The following is a 9,551-nucleotide window of genomic DNA, read 5'->3' on the forward strand; positions in this document are numbered from 1 at the left end:
AATAGTGTAGATAACAAACCCCACTTCTTTGACTGTTGCAAGTTCTGCACTTTCTCATCCACCTTTGTGACACTAAGTGCTGATTCTTCTGGTATGAGAAACTCTGCTACACTAAAGCACAACACCTAAAAAAGTAAGTTTTACATAAAAAATTTGACGTATTCAAAAATAATTAGTTAACACCTGCACTGTGATGTCTTCATAAAAGCACTGGTCATATGTCGCAAGGTCTTTTTATAATTAAAACGTAGCTCATTTAGAAAATAGCCAAATAGATTTGATAATTAGTTTAAAAAGTCTATATCAAATCATACAGATGGTGTTTTTTTAAAAACAAAAAGCCTTGTGACATATCAGGGAAACAGTATATAGTACACAGCAAATTTTTGGAGTTAAATAATCTGGAGCTTGACCAAAAAGAGTAAATTGTTACATTTTTGGAATTTATTTTGTAATCTTACTAGCATGTGTTGAGGGATACTCATTGACAGTGTAATATCTCTGTGTTCATTCCATAGATAGTAAATAATATGGATGTAGCATGACCTCAGTTATTCACACGGCATCCAATAATCCTGGTTTGTGCTCGTCGCCATTTTGTGAGATTTTTACTCCGCCTCACGTCGGGGGGAGGGAGATAGCTGACGTATACCTCCGAGGCAAAGTGAGGGACAACGGGCGGAGAGCTGTCACTCAAGAGATCGCGCCAATACATTTTAACCTCCGATAAAAAAAAAACTAGCGTGGTCCAAAAAAATTCACCCCCCTCAGTGTTGTCATGGAGATATGACCTAAACATACATACTAAAATGGTTTTGTGGACCAGGCTGTAAATAGGTTTAATAAGACTTTGAAAACGGCCTGTCTAACAAGTGAGTCAAAGAAAAATTGCTCATTCATGGTACCACCCCCAGTGGCACTTCCGGGTCACTACAGTTGTGGTCACTTCCTTATTGGATGCTGGTAAAAATCGCTGAGGTTGGGGCTTGGTTCATTCACTAAGACCTCGTCTGAAGAAGGTAACAGCGCCATTTTATTTCTCAAACCATGGTATTTGTTAGGCTGTGAGTGATGTTTTTGCTCGGAACAACTTGCTAACTACCTGCTAAAGATAATGCATTAAAGTTTGAATGTTCCAACTTGTTGAACATTCTGAATATACTGTTGCTTGACGGCTTCCTGCATTTTTTGTGTGTAGGTAAGTTAGCTAATATTAGCTAACAGTGTTTGTAGTTCCACAAACATATTAACTTTTTAATTAAATGTGCTCTTGTTCTTTAGATAGACGGTGAACTGAACGGCTCGGACAGCAGCACGAAAACGATGAAATAATGAAATATGGAAAAGGTAATGACAATGTAATTTTGGCTAAGATAACAATCAGCTTTTGAGTTCAACCTACTGTAACAGTATTTCACAGCGCAACATCCCATTTTACAGAGCCTAGGATGTGCATTAACACTGGATTTATTTTCAGTAGGCTACACACACAGAACGGACAGGTAGCAGATCGTGTGGAGATCTTCACTGAATTTGACCAAAAGTGATTTTGACACCAAGCATTCACCACCTTCAAGCACTACATAGTGCATCTCTCCAAGATGCATTATACATTCCATATGAGCGAAATACTTTTTATACTTAAAGCTGGGGTGGAGGATTTGAGGAGAAAATGGCAGTTCGGATAGAGATTCGACCAAAGAGACTTGTTCTCTTTGGTCCCTCCCCTATGGTCCCTCCCTGACACGCTCTACACCAACAAAGTTGTGCCAAAGTGAATGGACAGTCCCAACAGCCAATAAGAACAGAGAATCGGAGCCTCACTCTGATTGGTCAAAGTGTACAGCTCATGTTAACTTTGTCCAATCAGAAATCACATACCCCAGCTTTAAATACTTTTCAATTCATCAGATACTTATGTACTTTTAGTGGTATTGTAATAGGTAACTGGCTGAGTGATTTTCTAGTCAGGCATCTCTACTCTATCTCTACTAGGGGTGTAACGGTACACAAAAGTCACGGTTCGGTACGTACCTTGGTTTTGAAGTCACAGTGTGGTTCTGTACGGTACAGTTCTCAGTTAAGAGCTGTGTGCAGCATTAACTACAATTGCAGGTATTTTTCATTATATAAAAGCAAATACTGCTGCAAAACAACCAAGGTCTCCAATAAATTAAACCGCAATCAAAACAAGCCTCTTCATTTGGCATATTTACGTCATCTTGACGCTATTTACACCATATTTTGGTTCGGTACGGTACGGTCTGTGCGGTTTGGTACGAAAACAAATACATGTATTGTTACACCCCTAATCTCTACTCAAGTAAGGTTTTCAGGTACTCTTTACACCACTGGCGCCAATGCATGGATGAGTTAATTTACATGTCAGAGGAAAGAAGTCTTTTACTTCCTTATTTTCCTTTTTTTTTCACTTCTGCCTCCTCCCTGCGTATCAATCCCTCCTCTTTTCCTCTTTCAGCTTGAACCACATCCACGTTGGCCAATCCCGAACACCCTCCCGCCACATACACACTCACAAACGCACAGGCGCGCTGAGGGCCGGCCCTTCTTTCCCCCAACATTTCCAATTCCCTCCTTCCTCTCTTCTCCCCTCCCCGTGGGAAACCCTGTAGCAGTGTGACTGTGGTTGTCCTTCCTGGATGCTGTGGTGGTGACTCTGGCTCCTCCGCTCAGAGGCCAGAATAGTGCCAGCCAGCCTGTGTGTGTGTGTGTCTATGTTTGTGTGTTGTCTGAGCGCCTGTGTTTGTGTGTGTGTGTGTGTGTGTGTGTGTGTGTGTAAGCATGCACCCTCCACAAACATTCCACCACCATACTGTCCGGCCGACCGCCGGCCGGCCTCGCACGAGAGCCACGCCGCCACCGCGGTTCAGTCTTGACGCCATCCCAGAAGACTCACATGACATGCACGCACGCACACACATACACACACACACGCACGCACGCACACACACACACACTCAACACCACATAAACAAAACATTAGGGCAAAGCACAAACACACTCGAGCACACACAAGCACACTCACTCAAATAAACAATATTCACTTTGCGGAACACACACATGTTTTGGACCGCGGACCACAGACATTTCATCCTGAAGTAGATCAAAGCACTCTCCACCAGTAAACACACACACAAGGCTCTTCTCTGCTCTCTCATCCCCAGCGGAGCCGTTTTTGGTGAAGCACGGCACAATTACGCTTGATCTCCTCCAGAAACAACCCGTCGCAACTGTCATTCATCACTGTTTGGGGGGGTTTCTCGTGCACTCCTCTACGTGCTGGCTGACTCACTGTGATTCACACTGTTTTCCTCCTTTCTTGTCCTTTTCAAAACCTTTCACTATCCTTCTCATGTCCCCGTAGCCCTGTCTCCTGCCTCCACTCCCACCCTGTTATTGAACGTCTACGCCGAATCAGTCACCCGACCACAGGCCCTTCAGATCTTTCTCTTTGTTTCACCCCCCTCCCTCGGCCTGTCCTTTACTGGCTGCCCATTGTTGAGGAGACAGTGGCGCAGACAATCGGGGAGAGAAGATATCCGCTGGTGTACCACAAGATTGGAGAGAAAGAGAATGGCAGAGAGACAGCAGAAAAGAAAAGGAAGATACATGGGCTGATATGAGGCTAAAGTTAATTACAGGGGACTGCCAATTAGAGGGCAAAGTGATGGGTCTGTTTGCCTCGCCGCGGCATCCCAAAAACATCACCAGCTCCCACCATGTTTATCCTTCGCCGCCACAAGACCACAGGTCCCATCAGCCATCACTGGAGACGGCCCAGATATACCGAGTGGGGGGAGGGGGGGGGGGGGGGGGGGGTACACGGCTGGGGAGAGAGTGCAAGCAGTGTTTGCAGACATGGCTAATGTGGGTGAGTGGCGAACATAACGTGTAGCTTTCGAAGCGTTCCTTTGCCATTTGTATTGATAGCCAAATGCAAAGCTGCAAGTGCATGTTGCCATACGCGCCTTGTACAGTCAGAAAAAAAACATAAGAAAAAACGTGAACAAAGGTAAAGGCACTTAGTCTTTATAGAGATTTTTATCACAGACATTCTTTAAAATTAGAAAAAAGTAATCAAATGTATAAATGATTTGAGAGAATAAACAAACAAATATCACAGTTAAAAGATCAGTAAAAACTCAACGTCACTCTGTTGAGCGTTTTATATATGGCTCTGTCGGACACCGGGTACGTGTGTGTATATGTCAAGCAAGATCATGGACGTGAATTTATTCAAATCTTTCTATTTCTTTCACATTCCTTCATTATATTCTTTATATATGCACTGGTTGCGATTATCCGAAACTTCCCCCCACATACAGTCCTGATATGGCTTTTAGAGTCCCTCAAAAGCGGAGACAATCATCATAGGCACAATACTTCTTTCTCCAAAAGGTATCATATTTGCTACATGGTGCACACGGAGCTGCTCCATGTCCACTCTACAGAGTTCATTGTGGGAAACGGTGCCCTTCAGAAAGCTCCGATCTCAGTCCCCCATCCCTGGGCCGACTTGGCTGATGCGCTCAAGCCCCTGCGTTGGGCTGCGGGAGACCCCAGAGGTGTGAAGGGCCTGAAAGAGACTTGCAGAGGGGCGGAAGGTGATGAAGAGGAGGAGGAGGAGGAGGTGGTAGAAGGGGAGGAAGAGACTTGGGTGTGGATAGGAAGAGGTGAGGCCCTGGTGGCCCTGTGTGGGGAGGGCTGGGTCGGTCTGGACGTGGCCAGGCAGGGCAGCCTGTGGACGGTAGCTAGGGCCGTGGGTGCGAGCAACGGGGATGATCCCTGTTGGCAAGAGGCCATGGGGGCTAGGCGTAAGGAGGCGTGCGACGGGTAGCTCCCCAGAAGAGCCAGATCCCTCCGCCCGCCGGGGAAAAGGGGCGAGGAGGAGGAGGCTGGTGAAGTAGTATGGGAGATCTGGGGGAAGGACGCCCACGGCCAGGGAGGGAAGGGCAGGGCAGAGGGCGGGGGCGCCTGCAGGGTTAGCAGAGGGTCTAGCTCGCTTGCACAGTGGGAAAGGTGGGAGACCAGGCGAGCACCTATAGGGTCTGGGGACTCGCCATCCAGGGAGCTGAGGTACCGCACCACCTCCCCAACACACTCCCTAAAGCCCAGGGTCCTGTAGTCCACCGCCAGGGCCCTCGCGTCAAAGTAACCTGAGAGAGACAGAGAAAGTGTTTAGAAATACACAGAATAATAGTAATGGAAAGGTAGTTGGGGGGCGTGACACGCAATGGAGTAGTCCGTCCGACCTACATCCCTATACTATATGGCTCCTAATCCTGCAACCAAGAAGTCTGAGAAAACTGCACTAAAAGACCCAACTTCAGGCTTGTTTGCATAGCTAAAAGCCACGAGGCAAATGCTACAGCGGCAGATTCAGCCTATGGGCACTCTCTAAGTCAAAATAAACCTCACCTGACTTGTTTTTCGCAAAAGGTTATTTGAATAAAATTATAAAAAAGTCAGTCTATCAAGCTACAACAGCCAATGTCAATTGTCACAGAGACCAGAGATGCTTTAAAACTGGCGTCAACAAAAACCATGACAGTAATACAGTTAGTTAGCCATTAAACATGTCTACTGTCCAAAGAGCAACAATTATATTTGTCTACTTTTAGATGGGTATTAGATATTGTACCAGCATTCATTTGAGTGCTTTGACTGTTCCACAGAAAATGGACCAGCAAAAGAAGCTGGTCAGCTGGAAAGTGCTTTTCTGTTTGTGTCTCACCCTTTCCTCCCATGGCGTGCAGGAGTTTGAGGTGGTCCACAGTCATCTGAAGGATCTCTGCTTTCTCCAGCTTAGATGAACCCTGCAGGGAAAAGAGTTAGCAACATTTTACCGAGTTGGGTCAGATTTGAACATCTGTCACCGAAGTCGAATTGATTCTGGATTGGTGAGCAGTTACCTGTTTCTCAAAAGCACTGGGCACCAGCCTCCTGAGCTCTGACAGGCTGTGGTTGATGCGGTCCCTGCGTCTCTTCTCTATGATCTACACACACAAGAGGGTCAGTGAAGGCCGAACTGAAATGACTAAAGCGATTAAGATCCAAGGCTTATGATCCACTCACCCCTCTTCTCTTCTTTCGGGCCATAATCTGTGAGGCGCTGCCAGGAGACATGGACCCGGTGACTGGGCTGCACCATGGAGACAGAGAGACAGAGAGAGAGGAAGAAAGAAAAGAGAGATGAGGGTCAGAGGGGGCGGCTGGCGTTGGCACACAGAGAAACATGGTAACTTTGATTTCTCCTGCATATTGTTATTATTACCCTCCCTAATATGACACAGAGGCAGGATGGCACATCAGCCTCCCTTTCAATCGAATTTGTTTTTTGGGCCACGGAAAGGCATGGGAGTGCCCGGGAGAGGAGGGAAGACTAGATTGTTTAATGCGTTTCTGAACATTAGTCTCAGTGAAATGACATGCTGTTCTCCTTTCCATCTGAGCGAAAGCACTTTTAGAAAGATGATTATATAGCCCCGGGGCGATGCTGTCGCTCGCACGCGGCTCCAGCATGCAGCGTGGGATCCGAGCAGCTCCTCCGAGTGCAGTCACTCAATGTGGATTGTGTTTGTTTGTGAACTCTTTCGTCTTGCAGGCCCTTGAAAGAGCCTGACAGCTTGGAGTTCCCTTCAAACTACCCCACCAGAGACTTATTGAGTTTCTATTAGATTTCGACATGAGGGCTGCCAATTTAGCTGTGTGTTTTTGTTTAGGTTTGCGTTTGATGGGGGCTGACTTGAAAAGGCGGCACTGTCTTCTGGTTGCGTGTCACATGGCAATTTGATTTATCCAAACCGTCTTTGGTGTTACTGGCTTTGCACGGTGCATGTGATGTAACCAGTGCTGCTGTGAGCATGTTTTTGTATACGCTGTAAATGCACTCTAAAGAATACACCCCAATGAATATTGCCCTTTTGGGATTTGACAAATTCACCTAAAAATCATAATGGTGAAATGGCTCGTAAAACATGTGTGCAGTGTCAGGAGACATTATTACTTTTTATCAGACATTTTCCACCACGCTAGAAGAAGTTTGACTGAGTCGACTGAAACTAAACCGCATGACGTTGTAGGCAACATTTGCTTTCAAAGGTTCAGTGGAATTTTCTTTTCAAATAAGAAGTGTTTTATTTTGTAACTAACAGTATATCTTTGCAGTTTGCATTTTAAAACTTTATTCCTTCTCAAACTACATGTTTTTAACTATCTTTGTGTTTGAACAATGAAGAAACTACGAGTCATTTATATTTAACTAAGCTTCCTGTATATATTCCTCTAGCGACAACAACAATGAGCGCAAAAGAACAATTGACTTGTGGTTGTGGCCTACAAAATATCAGCGTTTTTGACCGTAAATTAATTATCTGAATTTTTTTTTGCATTTCATTGTCTGAAATAAAAGAAAAATAATATCATTGTTTTCACTCACAAACAGTGTGTCTCAAATGTTCTATGCTATACAACATGCTACAGAAACCTCAGTACATTTGACGTGGGGTTGTCAGTTTATTTTTTTTCATCATCAAAGCCTTTCCTGAACTGGAAATGATTAAAAATGTAATATATGCCACCCAATTGTTTTATTATAAGAATTAACCCAAAGAATATGTGATGAATACATTTTGAATATTGACTCACATGGGTGTATTTGATTTAAATATATTAACTTTCTTTTACTTCATTTCCCCATGCGTCAGAGATGACAGGCCTCACTTCATTTTTAATCCATAGATAAAGTGATTGCCAACCTCTGCATTTACTCACATTGGAAAGTTAAAGGAGCAAACGAGCAAACATGGCACTTTGATTGACAGAGGAAATGCTCTGAATTTATATTTCAGTTATTTGCTGGCAGAGGCCCTGCTTCCATTACTTTACACACATTTGTCAAAAACCGAAAACAGAGTTTAATGCAAAAAACTTTTAAGATTAGGAATCAATCATTTTTCATTATGTAGCCTTATAAACTAAATCAGCTTTTGAAACCTTTCTTGCCTCCTTTCATCTTGACTTCAATTCTGCGTATGGCAGCATATTAGCGTCAAAAATCCTTTCAAGCCCACAGTTCACTGACAAAATATTTTTAGAGCTAATTTGCCTCCAGCTACTAATCTCAGCCGTGTAACCATGTCATTTCCCCTTTGAAAGTGTTGATTGGAGGGCATGTGCTGCAGCCTCAGGTGTGGTTGGGCGGATGCTCACCAATAGCCGTCTTCTTGTCCCACGTCAATAAACTCGTCTGTGTCCGAGTCTGGGGAGCTGTAGTCGTGAGGTCTCTTCATGCTTCTCACCCCTGTCCTCACTTGGCCGGACTGACCGATAGGATAGATGACGGACTGATGGAATTTGGTTGAATCCCGTTGGCCGCTCTCTCTCTCTCTCTCTCTCTCTCTCTCCGCAGCAATGACCGTCTCCCACTCTGCAGGAAGCACGCTCACCCTGTGTGCCCCTCACACTCGTTTTCTCTTGTGCCGTTACTTATAAAAGCCTTGTTGTCCTTAGTTACTTCTTGTCACTCGCGTTTGTTATGTTTTCTTTTTTGTTTTTCTTTTTCTTCATGCGTCTCCTTCTGTCCTTTTCCTCTGTGAGTCAGCAGTGCCACTTGATCGACCCCCAAGGGCCCACCATGGCAACTAAGAAAATTCACAAGCTGCTTTAGTCTTTTTAACTCTATCACTGGATTCCAATCAAAGTCTCTCTCTCTCTCTGTCTCTCTCTCTCTCTGTCTCTCTCTGTTATTTCACTCTTGGCTCCCTCTCTCTGTCACAGCCACCCAATGACAAAATAGGACTTTGGCAGTTGGGGCAGGGTTGCCAGTTTTGGCTCTCCCCCCCGCCTCTTTCTCCCAGTCCCTCCTCCCTCCCTTTAATCTGGCCTCCCCCAGATTGTCACCCTCTTTCCCTCCCTCCTTGGCCCCATCTTTCCACCCCTTCACTCACTCATCCTCAGTCAATTAGCCTCCAATCTCATCCTGCTCTCCTTCCTTCCTTCTCTCTGTCCTCTGTCGTTCTTTAAGTTCTCCTTTAATTATACTGCTTTGTAGAACAATGGCAGCAGGGGGGAGGAGGGAAAGGGAGAGGTGAGGAGTGTGGGAATGATGGACTGTAAAAACACTCCATCGTCCGCATGGGGAGTTAGTGTGTGACAGTGCATAAAGCTGGACTCTCACACAGTCACACAGGTTACTCTGAGCATGGCGAGCATGGAATCAAGGGGGAGAGACAAATGCAAGAGAGAGAAAACACTAATGTAGTGGTACAAAGATATAGGTAACCCATGACCTTTAGGCAGCTGTCAGTGATCAATAAATGTGAAGAGCATAAACAATGCTTTATATTTCTTTAGTACCTCTTACCAAGGCTCAAACGTGTTTTTGACAGTCATTTTCAACCAGATGAGCCAACTATGACTACCCTAACCCTTAAACCTTAACTTAACCCTAACCAGCACCCGCAGTGCTCCAACGACATTTTGAATCTTTTTATTTAAAAATGGTTATTGATCTAATTTTTTTTCTCCAT

At 44.8% G+C, this 9,551-nt stretch overlaps 1 protein-coding gene across 1 annotated transcript; it reads right to left on the bottom strand.

Annotated features, from left to right (window-relative positions):
• Positions 1 to 4,044: 4,044 nt before the first annotated feature.
• Positions 4,045 to 8,793, bottom strand: heyl (hes related family bHLH transcription factor with YRPW motif like). The gene is made up of 5 exons (XM_080045235.1): positions 8,233 to 8,793; positions 6,097 to 6,163; positions 5,934 to 6,017; positions 5,756 to 5,837; positions 4,045 to 5,177 (listed from the first exon to the last, which is right to left on the bottom strand). The coding sequence occupies exons 1-5, from the start codon at positions 8,310 to 8,312 to the stop codon at positions 4,498 to 4,500; spliced, it is 993 nt and encodes a 330-aa protein (XP_079901361.1). The 5' UTR covers positions 8,313 to 8,793; the 3' UTR covers positions 4,045 to 4,497.
• Positions 8,794 to 9,551: the final 758 nt, after the last annotated feature.

The sequence above is a fragment of the Ammodytes marinus genome (genome assembly GCF_949987685.1).
Source record: "Ammodytes marinus genome assembly, chromosome: 17".
NCBI lineage: Eukaryota > Metazoa > Chordata > Actinopteri > Uranoscopiformes > Ammodytidae > Ammodytes > Ammodytes marinus.

What these genes read in the sequence shown, in the direction of transcription:
- heyl (XM_080045235.1), bottom strand. Translation starts at nt 8,312, where the DNA reads ATGAAGAGACCTCACGACTACAGCTCCCCAGACTCGGACACAGACGAG. An exon ending in GGACAAGAAGACGGCTATTG is followed by an intron (nt 6,164 to 8,232) that starts GTGAGCATCCGC and finishes TCCATGGTGCAG; the next exon opens with CCCAGTCACCGGGTCCATGT. An exon ending in CCAGTGCTTTTGAGAAACAG is followed by an intron (nt 5,838 to 5,933) that starts GTAACTGCTCAC and finishes TTTTCCCTGCAG; the next exon opens with GGTTCATCTAAGCTGGAGAA.